This window comes from Manis pentadactyla, chromosome 7, assembly GCF_030020395.1.
Source record: "Manis pentadactyla isolate mManPen7 chromosome 7, mManPen7.hap1, whole genome shotgun sequence".
Classification (NCBI taxonomy): Eukaryota; Metazoa; Chordata; class Mammalia; order Pholidota; family Manidae; genus Manis; species Manis pentadactyla.
Window position 1 is genome coordinate 106,984,482 of NC_080025.1, and position 18,975 is coordinate 107,003,456.

At 35.5% G+C, this 18,975-nt stretch overlaps 1 protein-coding gene across 4 annotated transcripts in view; it reads right to left on the reverse strand.

The window, feature by feature from the left end:
* Positions 1–18,975, reverse strand: part of DPY19L1 (dpy-19 like C-mannosyltransferase 1) — a 108,597-nt gene that overhangs the window by 21,119 nt on the left and 68,503 nt on the right. For all 4 annotated transcript variants that reach the window (XM_036897358.2, XM_057504652.1, XM_057504651.1 and 1 more), the window contains 4 exons: positions 18,368–18,448; positions 13,542–13,643; positions 3,023–3,094; positions 1,020–1,069 (listed from right to left, as the gene is read on the reverse strand). In XM_036897358.2, coding sequence (XP_036753253.2) covers positions 1,020–1,069; positions 3,023–3,094; positions 13,542–13,643; positions 18,368–18,448 — 305 coding nt within the window. The remainder of the gene's footprint in view (positions 1–1,019; positions 1,070–3,022; positions 3,095–13,541; positions 13,644–18,367; positions 18,449–18,975) is intronic.

Genomic DNA, 18,975 nt, shown 5'->3' on the forward strand with positions numbered 1-18,975 from the left:
GGTGATTAATGCTGAGAGAGAAAGATTAAGGGTGTGATGGTGGAGAATAACAACCAAGGAGACAAGGTATCTACTCAGAAATGATGGTCAGGAAAGGCTTCTTGAGGGAGGTGACATTTAAGCAAAGATTAAAGAAGTCAGTCATGCAAATAGCCCATCTGTCGGGAGCAGAGGATACAATAATTGGCTTAGGGTACAACCACTGCAAAATTGCAGAGGCAAGAAATACCTTCCCAGGGTTACAGAGCAGAAAGGAGGTCCATGGAACCTGAATATAGTCGGAAAGGGAAAATGAGAATTTCTTTTTCTTTTAATGGCCTGTTTGTGTTCTTGAGTCTAACGGTGTTTTTTTAGCATCTTTCTTATTTATTTATTTACTGAAGTTCTCTATATATGACTGTCATTGGTCCTTTGTCATATATTGTAAATATTTTCCCCAATTTGTATTTTTCTTTGAACAATGTTTATAGTATCTTACCAAACCAAAGTATTTAACTGATCAACCTTGTCAGTCTTTCCTTCTAGCTTATTACAGGTTTTATGTCATACTTAACATAAACCCTAACCCTACATTTATAAAAAAGAATCTCTTGGTTAATTTGAGAATTTCTTTTTTTTCCTATATTTAAGTCTTTGCTCCATCTGGAATTTTGTGTAAAAAATGAGATATAGATCCAGCTTTATATTTCCCTGCTCTTCTCTCAAAAGGCAGCCCATCGGTACTAAAATGATGAACACAATTATTTCTTTTCCCTGCTAAACTGAAGCACAAATCTGTCCTTCAAGTATAGAACATGTATAGGGCTATTGTCAGATTGTACTGGGTAGGCATGAATACGTAATGTGCTGTGCTCTGCACAGACAGGGAATAATGAGAAAAGCAAAGAAGGAGGATGATAACAATCAAAAACATCAATTACCAAATGTTGAGCATACATCGCATAACTATAAAATGAATAATTTGTAAATATCTACTTAATAAATGGAGGAAGGAACAAAATTATTAACATCATATTTACCTTACATGTGTTTGTCGTTTAGTTAAGACATTCCACATGTCACTAATAATCTGCAAATAGATTTTTTAGATGTTAAAACCATTTCGAGAAAAACAAAATTTTAACTAAAGTATCTTCTGATTTCAAACTTTCACTTAAAAATATAAGAAGAATGAAGATAAAGAGGTAACTCAGAAAATAGTAATTATAACTCATCTTCTATTTGCATAGTATTTGATCATATCTAATGCCCAACAAATTTATTCAGGTATATTTTATTATCCTCATTTTGTAAATGAGCAACAGGCGCAGATGGATTAAATGATCTCCCTGAAGGTGGCCAACAACTAAGAAGCATTGTGGGTCTTGATACCTGACCCTCTGGATTTCATTTCACATTCCGTGACTCCTGCCCTGCCGAGGTTGTTGGCCATGCCTCTCCTTAATTATATACACATGTAATTGGAGAACTGGCTCAGAGACTGATAAGGACAACTAACTAAACACTGTGTTTTCATATTTAGCAGTAACTGGGAGGTCATCTGACTTGAATCCTATCCCTGGTATCAATGTCCTCAATGACACTGCTGACAGGCTTAAGCCAGCTCTGGGAAGAACCACCCAGCTACGGCTTGAATCTGTACCACTTTGCTAATCAGTCCAGATGGGTTCTGGTCAAAGTGCTACCTCCTAAATTGGCCATAATTTAAGGAGCCAAAATGAGTGTAACCTTATATACAAGTGGCCAGCCTTTAATATAAAAAAAAAATTATCCTTTTTCCATATGAAACTTCTTTAAATCAAACATCCCAGCTTCTTAACCCAATCTAATAATTTCATCATTTCTAACCATCCAGGTTGCTGTTTTTTTAATGCATTCTGGATTGCCATCACCTAATATTTTTTGATTATCTAGTAGGTGCACACAAACACACATAAAGTGTGCAAAAGTGCAAAGGACACATAGAGCCTCACATTCAGCAGAAACTCACTAACCATAAACTGATTAGATCTGAAAAACTTATGAGACTACAGCACTGAGTACTGTATAAGACCAATGAGGCGGGAACGTGCACAGTCTGATTCTCACTCCTCCCTTCTCTTTAATGGGCATGACATGAGGCTGGGAACAATCTCTCTGGTCTTCCAATTTTGTACCTATCAAATGTGGATAATGATATCTAAGTACCCCATAGGGCTGTCAAATAACCAATTGAAACAAGGCATGTGAAATGTTTTGGGAGAGTACAAATATATAATCTGAATGATAATTACAGTATCAAACATTCTACAAATAAATGACATTTCTGTTAACAGAGAAACAACTAACGCCAAACAGAAAATTTCCAAGGACTATCATCTGTTTTTTGATTCCAGATTAATCCCAACTTACTCTCTCAAAGCACTTATAGTTACAGAGTTCACCAACTTAAAAGAAAAGAAAGACTGTCACACCTGATCTTAGCTAAAGATTGGAACTCCCCTGGCCTGGTTTTTGTCTCTGCTTAGAATTTCATTATCAAAGCCAAATGGAGAGTCTAATTTTGTTAGACTCACATTTTATCATGTTTAGTGATACACTGTTAATATTCTATTTTTTTCCTTCTGATTAATAATAAACTCAATCCAGGAGTTAGTGAACACTGCACAATGACTTAGGAAGGCATATAATAACTAATTTAGAGAAATATTATATAAAAGCTAAACGTGAGTCAGTAATAATTTCCATAGGCAAAAACAATTGTATCTGAGTCAATATGGTCTCTCTGATCACATCTTTCGAAATACATGATTATCAAAACTTTGAGCCATGCTTTTCCTACGTCTATTTTATGCTGGCAAATAGCAGAATATTTTTAAGGCTTATAAATGTTCATCAGAGGCTATTAGTAAGAAAATATAGAATATGTTTCAATAAACCCATACAAAATACTGTGTCAGATTAACATGTAGCCTCATATATGTACTCCTTTGTAGAAACAGGGAGATGTTTTACTGTATGAGCTCTGGAGTGAGAGACATACCCTTCCGACAACCGCAATGAGCACGGTGAGAACGACTGGGAGCAACAGCGTCTTTGTGTACCTCAGCGGAGTCTGAAATCAACACATTTTATTAGAGAAAAAGACTCTTTTAAACATACAAAATTTTATTTCAAATAATGAATCAAGTGAATTTTCTTAAAGTGTAAATAAGGAAATATGAACATCCACCCATCTAGGGTCTACTCTACTTACTCAGGGACTCCCACTGTAAAAATGAAGATGCTAGAAACAACTTCCCCAAAATGCTGAGTTGAAAAGTCTGATAAATACAGTCCCCAATTACTTTACAAAGGTAAAATGTGAGGAGAGATTACTGTTCACTTTTTGCACACTACTTTTCTAACTAGAAGGCCCAACTTGATATTCATGTAAGGTCAGGGAACTCCTTTAAATGGCATGAGCCTTCCCTGCACGTTTTCGTGGCGATAAAAATCTTAATCATGATCACATGATACAAACACACACAATAATCACCAATTGTTTACAAGAGGAATAAAAACATTTTTACATTTTCTTAGTAACAGATAAAACACTATAGAAAAAATTGATAAAGTTCTACACATTGTAATTCTATATACCTTTCAGTAATCTGAGGTCATAGTCTTAAATAATCCTTGGCTTGAAATTTCTAAATTGCAACCGATTTGCTTACTTATTTATTTTCCTTTAAAAAAAAATAATCCTGTAAAGAAGCTAACCCTAAACCTTTGGTAACCACAAACTTAAAACCTGCAATGGCAATAAATTCATACCTTTCAATAATCACCCTAAATGTAAATGGACTGAATGCACCAATCAAAAGACACAGAGTAATAGAATGGATAAAAAAGCAAGATCCATCCATATGCTGCTTACAAGAGACTCACCTCAAACCCAAAGACGCGCACAGACTTAAAGTCAAGGGATGGAAAAAGATATTTCAAGCAAACAACAGAGAGAACAAAGCAGGTGTTGCAATTCTGGTATCAGACAAAACAGACTTCAAAATAAAGAAAGTAACAAAAGACAAAGAAGGACATTACATAATGATAAAGGGCTCAGTCCATCAAGAGGATATAACCATTATAAATATATATGCACCCAATACAGGAGCACCAACATACCTGAAACAAATATTAACAGAACTAAAGGAGGAAATAGAATGCAATGCATTCATTCTAGGAGACTTCAACACACCACTCACTCCAAAGGACAGATCCACCAGACAGAAAATAAGTAAGGACACAGAGGCACTGAACAACACACTAGAACAGATGGACCTAATAGACATCTACAGAACTCTACATCCAAAAGCAACAGGATACACATTCTTCTCAAGTGCTCATGGAACATTCTCCAGAATAGACCACATACTAGGACACAAAAAGAGCCTCAGTAAATTCCAAAAGATTGAAATCCTACCAACCAACTTTTCAGACCACAAAGGCATTAAACTAGAAATAAACTGTTCAAAGAAAGCAAAAAGGCTCACAAACACATGGAGGCTAAACAACACGCTCCTAAATAATCAATGGATCAATGACCAAATCAAAATGGAGATCCAGCAATATATGGAAACAAATGACAACAACAACACTAAGCCACAACTTCTGTGGGACGCAGCAAAAGCAGTCTTAAGAGGAAAGTATATAGCACTCCAAGCATATTTAAAAAAGGAAGAGCAATCCCAAATGAACGGTCTAATGTCACAACTATCAAAATTGGAAAAAGAAGAACAAATGAGGCCTAAGGTCAGCAGAAGGAGGGACATAATAAAGATCAGAGAAGAAATAAATAAAATTGAGAAGAATAAAACAATAGCAAAAATCAATGAAACCAAGAGCTGGTTCTTCGAGAAAATAAACAAAATAGATAAGCCTCTAGCCAGACTTATTAAGAGGAAAAGAGAGTCAACACAAATCAACAGTATCAGAAATGAGAAAGGAAAAATCACAACAGATCCCGCAGAAATACAAAGAATTATTAGAGACTACTATGAAAACCTATATGCTAACAAGCTGGGAAACCTAGGAGAAATGGACAACTTCCTAGAAAAATACAACCTTCCAAGACTGACCCAAAAAGAAACAGAAAATCTAAACAGACCAATTACCAGCAACGAAATTGAAGCGGTAATCCAAAAACTACCAAAGAACAAAACCCCCGGGCCAGATGGATTTACCTCGGAATTTTATCAGACATACAGGGAAGACATAATACCCATTCTCCTTAAAGTTTTCCAAGAAATAGAAGAGGAGGGGATACTCCCAAACTCATTCTATGAAGCTAACATCACCCTAATACCAAAACCAGGCAAAGACACCACCAAAAAAGAAAACTATAGACCAATATCCCTGATGAACGTAGACGCAAAAATACTCAACAAAATTTTAGCAAACCGAATTCAAAAATACATCAAAACCATCGTACACCATGACCAAGTGGGATTCATCCCAGGGATGCAAGGATGGCACAACATTCGAAAGTCCATCAATATCATCCACCACATCAACAAAAAGAAAGACAAAAACGACATGATCATTTCCATAGATGCTGAAAAAGCATTTGACAAAGTTCAACATCCATTCATGATAAAAACTCTCAGCAAAATGGGAATAGAGGGCAAGTACCTCAACATAATAAAGGTCATCTATGAAAAACCCACAGCCAACATTATATTGAATAGCGAGAAGCTGAAAGCATTTCCGCTGAGATCGGGAACTAGACAGGGATGCCCACTCTCCCCACTGTTATTTAACATTGTACTAGAGGTCCTAGCCACGGCAATCAGACAAAACAAAAAAATACAAGGAATCCAGATTGGCAAAGAAGAAGTCAAACTGTCACTATTTGCAGATGACATGATACTGTACATAAAAAACCCTAAAGACTCCACCCCAGAACTACTAGAACTGATATCGGAATACAGCAAAGTTGCAGGATACAAAATCAACACACAGAAATCTGTGGCTTTCCTATATACCAACAATGAACCAACAGAAAGAGAAATCAGGAAAACAACTCCATTCACAATTGCATCAAAAAAAATAAAATACCTAGGAATAAACCTAACCAAAGAAGTGAAAGACTTATATTCTGAAAACTACAAGTCACTCTTAAAAGAAATTAAAGGGGACACTAACAGATGGAAACGCATCCCATGCTCATGGCTAGGAAGAATTAATATCGTCAAAATGGCCATCCTGCCCAAAGCAATATACAGATTTGATGCAATCCCTATGAAACTACCAGCAACATTCTTCAATGAACTGGATCAAATAATTCAAAAATTCATATGGAACCACCAAAGACCCCGAATAGCCAAAGCAATCCTGAGAAAGAAGAATAAAGTAGGGGGCATCTCACTCCCCAACTTCAAGCTCTATTATAAAGCCATAGTAATCAAGACAATTTGGTACTGGCACAAGAACAGAGCCACAGACCAATGGAACAGACTAGAGAATCCAGACATTAACTCAGACATATATGGTCAATTAATATTTGATAAAGGAGCCATGGACATACAATAGCGAAATGACAGTCTCTTCAACAGATGGTGCTGGCAAAACTGGACAGCTACATGTAGGAGAATGAAACTGGACCATCGTCTAACCCCATATACAAAAGTAAACTCAAAATGGATCAAAGACCTGAATGTAAGTCATGAAACCATTAAACTCTTGGAAGAAAACATAGGCACAAACCTCTTAGACATAAACATGAGTGACCTCTTCTTGAACATATCTCCCCGGGCAAGGAAAACAACAGCAAAAATGAACAAGTGGGACTATATTAAGCTGAAAAGCTTCTGTACAGCAAAAGACACCATCAATAGAACAAAAAGAAACCCTACAGTATGGGAGAATATCTTTGAAAATGACACATCCGATAAAGGCTTGACATCCAGAATATATAAAGAGCTCACACGCCTCAACAAACAAAAAACAAATAACCCAATTAAAAAATGGGCAAAGGAACTGAACAGACGGTTCTCCAAAAAAGAAATACAGATGGCCAACAGACACATGAAAAGATGCTCCACATCGCTAATTATCAGAGAAATGCAAATTAAAACTACAATGAGGTATCACCTCACACCAGTAAGGATGGCTGCCATCCAAAAGACAAACAACAACAAATGTTGGCGAGGCTGTGGAGAAAGGGGAACCCTCCTGCACTGCTGGTGGGAATGTAAGTTAGTTCAACCATTGTGGAAAGCAGTATGGAGGTTCCTCAAAATGCTCAAAACAGACTTACCATTTGACCCAGGAATTGCACTCCTAGGAATTTACCCTAAGAATGCAGCAATCAAGTATGAGAAAGATCAGTGCACCCCTATGTTTATCGCAGCACTATTTACAATAGCCAAGAATTGGAAGCAACCTAAATGTCCATCGATAGATGAATGGATAAAGAAGATGTGGTACATATACACAATGGAATACTACTCAGCCATAAGAAAAGGGCAAATCCAACCATTTGCAGCAACATGGATGGAGCTGGAGGGTATTTTGCTCAGTGAAACAAGCCAAGCAGAGAAAGAGAAATACCAAATGATTTCACTCATCTGTGGAATATAAGAACAAAGGAAAAACTGAAGGAACAAAACAGCAGCAGAATCACAGAACTCAAGAATGGACTAACAGGTACCAAAGGGAAAGGGACTGGGGAGGATGGGTGGGTAGGGAGGGATAAGGGGGGGAGAAGTAGGGGGGTATTAAGATTAGCATCCATAGCGGGGTGGGAGAAAGGGGAGGGCTGTACAACACAGAGAAGACAAGTAGTGATTCTACAACAGGTTGCTACGCTGATGGACAGTGACTGTAAAGGAGTATATAGGGGGGACCTGGTATAGGGGAGAGCCTAGTAAACAAAGTATTCGTCATGTAAGTGTAGATTAATGATTAAAAAAAAAAAATGCAGTTCCTATGTGGTGACCTCTAATGAGTTCTACACAATGATATAAAGGACATATAAAAGTGTAGGCAAAGGGTCTGTTTGTGTTTATACAGAGGATCAAAGCCTAATTTGGCTACCCCGAAAATGAACTAAGAAACGATATGAAAGAGAACTTCCAACATCAGCACTCTCGGGAAGACTCATGCCAGAAGATGATCATCAAAAAACCCCAACAAAGATCCACGCACTGCTACAGCTGTAGATGCACTCATCCCACCAGCTCCTGGACTTGCCATGGGAATGAAGGAGATATCTAAGCTGGCCTGTGCATACAGTAAAACAACAAATTTGACTGGATCTATACTGTTGGAACTCAACCAAGAATTAGGAGAAGTGCAAATTGTAGCGCTCCAAAATCTTACAACTACAGACTATTTACTGTTAAAAGAACATATGGGATGTGAACAGTGCCCAGGAATGGGTTGTTTTAATTTGTCTGATTTTTCTCAAACTACTCAAATTCAGTTAGATAATAACCATCATATCATTGATAAGTTTTCACAAATGCCTAGGGTGCCTAACTGGTTTTCTTGGTTTCACTGGAGATGGCTGGTAATTACAGGTATGCTTTGGTTATGTAACTATACTCCTATTATGTTAATGTGTGTGCGCAATTTAAGTAGTAGCTTAAAATCTATACATGCTGAAGTTACTCTACAAGAAGATATGTCAAAGAAATAATCAATCTTCCCATGTTTTCTCCCGCCTGCTACTTCTATAGCTTTTCTTCTTTCTTCCTAATTACAACGAATTCTTAAATAGAATTCGTGCCTCATATCAAATTTACCGAGTATCATAACTCCTCCAAGTGGTAAAGATACCTCAAGACAAATGCTGGGCATAGAAGCCACAGGGCATAAATATGCAAAGAAATAAAAAGCTAACCATTTCAAACAATAAGGCTTCTCTCTCACTTACCAACTTAACATTTCCCTGTATGGCCCCGGAAGATGACTGGTTAGCCAGAGACGGGTAAGATTCCTCAAGGGAGGAACAACCTAAGACAGGCACAGTCGCAGGGGGGTCATCAGGTGAGAAATTGGGGATCAACAGAGGTGAGGCTTAGAACCTCACCCCCCCTGTTCTGAGAGAAATCTTCTGCATATGTGGATGTTTTATTGCCCTTGTCTAGCTTGGATTAACACATAGTCTACAGGCACACACCTGATCATCTACATTTGCTCTCTTACAACACTAAACTATGTTTTCTACCTTTATGTTGTATCTACCTACCACTTCAGCATCTTATTAAAAATAATAAAGAGAGAAATGTGGTATCCACATATAAATCAAGTATAAAAATCAAATGTGTATTCATATTTGAACTGACTGTTTATAGTTCATAATGCATGAGCAAAACCAAAAGTTTCTGTGATGACTGCCCTTGTACTGTTCACCATGTAACTTATTCACTATGTAAGAATTTGTTCTCCATGTAAGAACTTGTTCGTTATGCTTCAGAAGATTGGAGACTGACGAAAATTAGGCTTGGGGTGGATTAATGATTGTGCATTGAGCATTGACTCCCCTATACAGAATTTTATTGTTGTTAACAACCATTTGATCAATAAATATGAGAGATGCCCTAACAACAACAACCAAGAAAAAGTACACACTTCCAATTGTAAAATAAATAAGCAACCGGGATGTAATGTATAGCATAAGGAATATAGTCAAAATATTGTAACAACTTGGTATGGTGATAGCTGGTACTTAGAATTATCATGTATATAAATGTTGAATCACTGTGTTGTACACCTGAAACTAATGTAATGTAATACTGTGTGTCAACTACCCTTCAATAAAAAATAATTATCTAAAAAAAAAATAAATAAATAATAATAATCCTGTATGACTGAGTCAAAAATATATGCTTTCCCAAGTTTATATATGTTTATATAGAGAAATCAAGCTTCAATTATATTAAAATCATTAATTCTACATTTTAATTCTACAAAGTACACAGTAAGTAGCATTTTTTCATTTTCTCTCATGAGTCCAATTTTCTCATTTATCATTCTGTATTAGACAAGTAACTTTGATTACTTATTACAAAAATGCATACCTCAAGAATTAGAAGTCCTATTAAAAGAATTTTTATGTTTTTATTTTACTATTTACTTTTATAGGCATTTCAATAGTACTTAGCATTTTAAAATATGTATTTCTATTTTGTAAATTTTAAGTTATGTCTTAACCTAAGCCAAAATCATACAACCAAAACTATTACTTTACAAAGTAGAGACTTGCTAAAAACAAGTAACAATAAATATAAGAAAAGTTGTATGACATAGGTGTTTACCTAAAAAGGCAGTGTGTCAAAATTGTGTTAAGAGTATTTAATGAAGAGTTCAAACAATTTTTACACTATATCCCAAAAGTTCATTTAAAAGATTATTTAAAATATTTCTCTTAAAAGGAAAATCAGATTAAGTATCAGACTTTCACAACAATACTTCCAGCCAGAAGACAGTGGAGTAACTTAAGATACTCAAGGAAAAGACATATGAGCCAGAGATCTTGTATCTAACCAAATTGACCTTCATGTTAAAAGCTACTGATAAGGTAGTCTGAACATGTAAGAACACAGGGATTATTGTTGCCATGAGCCCTTCCTGAGAAATCCACCGGAGAGCAAGCTTCACACAACAAACAAATGGTACAAAGGGATTCCATCCCAGAATTCACAGTGAGCACTATAAACACTGACCAACAAAACTCCAGTGATGGGATATAAAGGTGACAGAACATACGTGTGGCTGTATGTGTTGACAATGAAGATACAGTAGGACTCTTAAAAATGGAGTAAGGGGGGAGAGTATATAGGAAGTACAATAAGAGCATGATTATAGTATTACAATAAATTACAAATGGGCGGGAAGCAGGGGTTAGGTCAGAAGTGACAAGCTAAATCCAGTATAAGGCCCAATAGGAAACCAATAGAAGGACCTGAGGTTAATGTATAAAAGTATGAATATGAAGAAAACAAAATTATACAACTTCCTCAATCCCAAAAGACATACCAGCGAAGGTGTATGCAAATGCATACAAATGCAAAGGGAAACAGCCACCCAGTGAGAGACATGTACATGTGTGTCCTATTAGAATTACAGATTCTTTTAATATCTTTGTAATCGCTGATTTTATTCTAAGTATAAAAGTTATTTATGCTCATTATAAAAACTAGGAAATGCAGGAAAAATAAAGGAGGAAATTAATTTCACATTTTAATCAGTTATCAGCATTTCCTCTTCAGTAGATTGTCCACATCCTTCACCTATTTCTGCATGTATGTGTGAGGGTGGGGATGTATTTTTGGTGGAGGGGAAGGGTGAGAGTCCTTAGCAATTTTTAATCGATTCTGACAAGTTCCTATAGTAATTATATTAATCCCTAGTTTTATTTGTTATATTTATGGCAATAATCATTCCAGTTAGTCATTTGCCTTTAAATTTTTACAGTATTTAATGTACAGACATTTTAAGTTACATGAAGACAAGTCTATTAATCATTATCATATGCATTTTGCACTGGTATTATACTCATTAAAAATGAAGTTAATATTCTTTGAAATGACTCTCAAATTTATTTTTTAGGCTTCATTTATTTTAAACACCTTAACTGAAATGAAGTTTGGTGTTATAATGGCGATACAAGGCTTAACCTGACTCCCATGCCAAATTTAATTTTTCAAGTAATATTCATGCATTTATCTGTGCATCTGATTTTTCAGATAACATTCATGCATTTATCTGTGCTCTCTTCATTTCATATTAAGTACATAAACATACACATAGTTAAATAAATACATATGGGTCTATCCAGCATTGCCTATTTTTATCCATAAAAATGATCCTATCTTAGTAGCCCTCTATTTTAAATACCGTTGTTATCCATATTCATACCTAAAAGGGAAAGATCACCCTCATTGTTTTTACTGTCTTTTAATAGCATAATAAAATTAAAATATGATGCAAAGTTTAGAAGATGCAAATTACAAAAGAAGTTAATCGCTAGTTATTTTTCCACCCAAAACCACTTTTAGAATAAACTATAAGAGGAAAATTTTATGTGTGTTAATTATAGGTACATAAAATAGTACTCTTTTGCTCACTCTAATATCCATCTTAGGTGTCTTTCCATATCACTGCAACCTCATGTTAAATTGTTCTCTTTTCCCCACCAGATAGACATACGATACAATGGACACACTCTCTAAACTGGTACCATTTTCTGTGTCTACAGCACAGTCCCTGTGAAGATACTTATGGAAATGGGCAGTGGCAGGCTGGAAACAGCTTGCCATTTTCTTCAAACTGACAGAAGTAATTTTAGGACTCAATAAACAATTTCTTCTATCACATAATTGATGGTTCATACTCTCAGTGGGTAGTGGTACATATATCCTCATTAATGGTAAAGGACTTCCACTACATCTTAATTTTCTGCTGATTACCCTCTACTTCCCTTACCACTTCCTTGAAGGAGTCTTGATCTGCTATGAACATGCATTTTAATGTCTTGCAAGATATTCTTCCTAAGGCCCTTTCAAGCAGGCTCAGTGCTGTCATTCATACACTTTTTATCAGCCTTTACTGCCAAAACCATTAGCCCAAACACAGAAAATGAAGGCTGACAGGTAAACAGTACATTTGCAGGACATGCTTAACCCACAATGTCTGGTTGATAAAGAGTCTGAAGTGTGATTCACTATTGTCCATTGGTCTGTAACTCAGGACATGGAGCTAACAAAGTGGGAAAGTAGGAGGAAAATGAAAGTGCCAACATAGTACTGTTGGTCAGTTTAATACATATACACATAGCTTTGAGGGAAAATGTTTCACAGATAATAAAATATCATAACAAGTCAGGGCCACATGGGTAGTGTTAAAAGACACACACAAACACATACACATATATTCATGTTTGTTGAACCAAATCAGCTCATAAAGTACTGCAAAACAGTATTTTATATAGAATACTTTCCCACATATCTTATTATATCCTCACAATATCTGTTTGTAGCACACGACTAGAAATTAGTGAACTATGAGAGTCATTTGTTTAAAAACATCAAGTAATATTGCAGACTTCTGTTTCACAGTCCACCAAATTACTCTCTGGTTTCAATCTAAATATCTGAATATAGTTTTAGAAAGAAAAATGTTGGAATGAAAAAGTTGTACTTGATATTGCAAAGCAGTGAGATCATTCAAACAAACCACCACCGAGTGCTGGAAGTGTAAGAACTTGAGAGCATCACTGAATTAATGCCATCCTGAAAAGAGGCAACTTGAAATGCCTCTGTGTTTGCTCATCCAAAAAACTATTTCTAGTCTGAATGCATGTTTTTCTAAATTGTCAAACGAGAAAAGACCAAATATTTCAGGGAGCTTTACTAATGTAAATAGGTACACTTTCCTCTAAGCTGCCAGATTTTCCTTTTCTTTCAAATTAAGGTAATAGCACAGAGGAAAGAGTCTGAAGTAACAGGAGCACCCTTTATGAAAAATGAAATGGACCAAAACCTAAGGAAAGGAAACTAGAAATCACATCTTACCTCCTTTTCCATAAAGTCAAACTCGGCTGCACAGGTATACAATAAAGTATCAAAATCCTTGTAACTGAAGAATTTTGATGTTAATAAGTTGCCAATGTGAGCCTAGGAAATAAAGTGAGGTACCATTAGATTACACCATATATTATAAAAATGCCTTTTAATCTTAATAGTATCTAAAAATAGTTTTCACTACATTACAGGGCTCGCTGTTCCTATTACAGGCTTGCTTCTGCTAAGGAAGGAAGTGCTGTACTTTCCCGCTTCACAGTTTCCCCTTCCTTCGCTGACAAATGATGCTGCCACCAATACGCCGGCTGCCACAACTGATCACCAATATACTAATGGCTTTTATCCTTGGGTTTTCCCTGCTCAGGGTGCTAACCCTGGTGAAATAACACCCTGTCTCCTTTGCTGGAGCCTACTGGGAGGAGTGGGCTTGGTAACGCACACAGACACCTGTCTGTCATAAAGGGACGAAGTATGATGGAGTAAAGAAAAAGAAGTATTAATTCAGACAGTTTAAAAGGGGACTAAAAAGACGTTCTGAAATTAGCAGGAAATGGGCAGGCCTTGGAATAAAATGCACTTCTTGGTTGGCAATCAACATCTGTGTAATTCTTTACATGATACCAAGTGCTCTCACTTCTATCATTCCATTTGTTTCCCACAAAAAGCTATGTGAGGAAGGTGGAATTATTTCATTTAATAAATGAGAAAACACTTGCTAAACTTTCAATTCATTATTGTCTAAAAAAGCATGAACCAAAGAAAAGGGAGGAAGCTATATTTAAAAATAAACCATAACTAAATCCTAAAGGGTATCTACATGAAGCAAGGGGTCAGGGTGGTGGGAATGAGGTGAAAATTTTTAAAATATTGTCTTGTTGGGGAAGAAAGGTGTGCTGACAAATTTAAGAAGTAGTGCCTAAAATAGCATAAGAAAACTGTCCAGTGAAAAGGAGAAACACTAAAAAGCAAGTAAAATGGTTGGAAAATCTCCAATAAAATGGAAGAAATAACTTCCAATATAATGCAATATGATGATAACTGCCATATATGTGTGTGTATACACACACACACACACATATGTGTGTGTGTATATATATATATATGTACATATATATATATATATATATAAAGCTTGAATTCACTAAAGGAAAGATGTTCAAATTGGATATAAGGGAAAAAAAAACCAAAATTATATTGTCTAAAAAGACATACTTAAAACCAAGATAAGCAAGAAGGTTGAAAGAGGAGAACAAGAAAAACCAGATAAAATAAACCCAAAAACTCTGGGTTAGCAATTACATCATCTCTCAAAACTGAACTGAAGCAACAAATATTTGAACAGACAATGAATGATATTAAATGCTGAAAAAACAAACAGCAAAGCAAGATGATATGTATCATGAACATATATGTAGTTGAAAGTATAGATTTGAATTGTATGAAAGACCAACTGAAAAAAACTGTAGGGAAAAATAAGTTGACAGGGTTCATTTGAAATGTTAAATATTTTCTCTCTAAAATAGAAAAAGGAGACAAATGCTAACATAAAATCTGAATAATTTTATTAATAAGCATGCAGAGAATACCAGCTTCATAAAGAGAACACATTATCCTCAAACACAAGTAAAGTATTTTTTTAAAAGTTCACATACCATGCTACAATACATTTCAAATAATTAATATAATACAAACTTTTTTCAAGTCATAAATGCAGTAAAATTGGAAAATGCTAACTAATCCTTTTGGCTAGAAACTAAATAATATAAAACTTAACCTTCAGGTTAAAGAGACAATCACAAAATAGTTAATTTGTAAGACACACAAAAAGTACTACTTACAGGACAACTTACAGCTTTAAACACATTTATCAGAAAATGAGAGAGGCTGAAAACAAGAGCCAAGCACTCCCTCAAGCATCAGAAAAAGCTACAGCACAAGCCCAAAACAATAAGAAGAAATGAGGATGACAGAATTCAGTGACCAAGAGAAATTCAACAAAACCAAAAAGGGCTTTGAAAAAGGTAGTACTTTGAAAATATTAATAAAATAAATAGAAAACAGGAAAAATTGCAAAAAAAACCCCCATAAAAAACAGCTCTTTGTAGGAGATTTATATTTATGTAATATTGATTCCAAGTTCAAATAAAGAAAGTTAAAGAATATAAAAGACCATTTTGCATCTATGCAAACATTTCAATAAGAATTTTTGCTAATTGAACCTTACAAGAATTTCTTAAAAAACCATGATCATTTGACAACATAGCTGAAATGGGTTAAGTTTTCACTAAAGACATAAACTACCAATCATTTCCTAAAGACAGTGGGTTCCTAGCAGAAAATCCTAAAAAACTCCAGGCTCTGAAGGCACCACTGTTGAAGTCTAACAACCATTTAAAGAAGAAATAATACCAATTTTACATAAATTATCTTTGCAAATAGGAGATTTATTACTACCCAATATTTTTAGAAGCTAGCATTACCCTGAAACAAAAAACACACAAAAACATTACAAGAAAATAAAACTGGCGATAAAAGTAGCAAACTCAGTATGAAATGAAAGGCAAAAACTCACAGCTCTGCCAGCCTAAGGATGCAGTAACAGCGCAGTGAACAGCAGACTGGCAGCCTAGCTAGAAATGTTAGAGATTCTGGGAATGAGACAACCAACAAGGGGTAAAGCTCTCCCATCCAACTAGACTGGAAAGCCGTACACATGCACAGGGGGTCCAAGAGAGCCCACACTCTCCACGAATCTATGATTGGCTGAGAGGTGGTGTGCACGTTCATGGAAGATCCAAGGTGAGGCAGGTAGGAAAAGATGGAACAGACTTGATGTTCAGATAAGTCAACACAGTAGGACTCAATGCTATCCTTTGAAATACCTGCTTGCTCAAGGAACTTGTATTTTAGATGGATCTGCCACCTTAAGTGATCTTAAAGGCTCACTGTCCCTAAACTGTACAATGTGTTTATGCTATACCTACACTCCTGGGAGTTTGGGATTTGAGTATGTGCTAGGCAGACACTGTCTATTTTACCAACCCCTCTTAAAAACCTTGGGGCACTGAGTATTAAGCTTGCCTGGTTGATAACATCAGGCTTCTACCAAGAAGAGTGAAGACAGGCGCAGGGATGGGCATCTGGGATATACTGAGAAATAGCTCATTTGGTTCCTAAAGGATGGAGAAGGATATCTGTCTTAATAGAGAAGAGTGCGTAGAAAGGATTCTCAAGTGCTGTGTGGCCTTGCTATTCTTTTCCTTTGACCAATGTCAAAATTAAGAATTTATAGCTGATGTCCTTGCTCAATATTATAGATTTCTAGAGACATTAAAGTTGCAACTAAGTTATTTCTGATTTGGAAATAACTGCTTTCACAGCACTTTTTTTGGCCCTGGTACAGCATCAGACTATTACAGAAACGAACAATACTCACCTTAACCTCAATCAATACGTCAACTGGTTTGTTTTCCCTCAGTTAGCAGACAGATTCCATGTGTGTAGGACCTGGGCTATTTCACTTGTCTTTCTGCTCATTATCTTCATTCTGGCTGACTTCTAGTTCCCATCCTTATAGCTCTCATCCTCACAGTTGACTTTGGGGAGCCTTCTTTGACTCTCCTGTACTTATTTTTATCATAGCCTTCATTATATTGTATTACAGTTGCTAGAAATTGTTACTATCTCCCACTACACCATATCTTACTCAGTTTTCTTTCTCTAGGATGCATTCTACTGTCAGGTAGTCAGTTAGTGACTTTGTAAAGTTGAAACCAGAATCACCAAACATAAATTTCTATGACTGATAAATATTTTACACTAGTTTTATACTTCTAAAAATCTTCCCACAAGTTGTAGACCACTCATTTAATAGCCTAGTTGCTTTCAATACTTCTTAAGCAAAAAATTCCCTTGTTCATATGAAAGCCTACATAAATGTCCAATACATAGGAGATTAAAGCTAAACTGGCCTGAGTGACAAAGGGGCTGGCAGGGGGACTGGGAAGCAGATGGACCCCATGAAAGAGTCCTTGGAAGCCCCAGGACTTCCCAGAACCCAGTTTCAAAGGCACAGCTTAATCTATTATAGGAAGAAAGATAGCCAATTAAAATAAATGACAGAAAAAAAGATGTGATTTACTTCACTCTTTCTGTGTTCATTGTTGTGTTGCTTTCTTTTTTAATTTAATTCATATGCTTGCTAAAACACTACAATAAAATAGGCAAAGCAAAATTATGGATAGGAAGAATCCTTAGTTATAAAGTAGAATTCTTCTCATTTTATGTTCTTTCCTACCCAAATCCTAAACAAAACAAACAGCAACGAAAATGTCTCTTAGAACTAACTTGGATTAAATTACCTATAGAGGCTTTAATACACCTTTCATATGCACTGACCAGAAAACTGGGGAGGGAAAAAGAATGAGATTATAATGTGGTTTGCAGTCTAGGAGGCTCTGAAAATGGTCTCTTTATGTGTTGCAAAGCAGATGACAAAGAAGCCAGATAAAAATGACTACATAGACCTTAACAATGGATCTTCAGTCTCTAGAGCTTTCTTATTTTAAAATTCGACAATCTTTGTAATATAGGAAGATCAATAAAATAAAAGAACTATATAAAAAATTAACATTGGAGAATAGAGACTACACACGTAGTAACATTTACTTTCTTTAAGTAAATAGGCAAAACAACAGGTGAAGAGACTGCATATTAGAATTTGGCTTAAATAATGGTACTTTAATAACTCAAGTAATTCATTCTTAACCTGTTTGATTCTTTTCCAATCTTTCAAGTTTGAGCAAAAATCCACTTACATCATCTGCAATGCCAAAGATTTTAGATGTCAAATACTTGAGTGTGACAGTTCCAAATAACCAAGAACATCCTTGGATAACCTACAAAAGAAAAACACAACAAAACAAAAATAAACTAATGCTTCACATAGTCATTCCATAGACAGCCTAAGAAGAAAAAAATACATGTCTTAATCACAGGTGAAATAAATACCTGCATATCCAAATGAAAATGTGAAAAAATTCATCTTAAATTAAAACAAAGACTGTTACTCCAAAATTAAGGGGCTAGCACTCAAAGTAAAAATATATACATACAATCACAGTATCAAAATTAATATATTTTATGAGAGATTTATACAACTGCCAATTATATTCCCGTTCTACTACAGTTTCTTACATGTGCACTGCTCCTCAGGAAAAAACATGGGTAATAAAATAAATAAAACTGGAATTCTCCCCCTATCCATTATTAATCTTAACTTCCTTCATGAAAAGGACAATTTATCACATTAAAAATGAGCCCTACTATGTAATAAAACTGTTAGATCCCCTGCATTACAAAGATAATTTCCTTAAAAGTGAAATATAAAACCAATGATATATTTTAGAGAAGGAAAAATGTATGA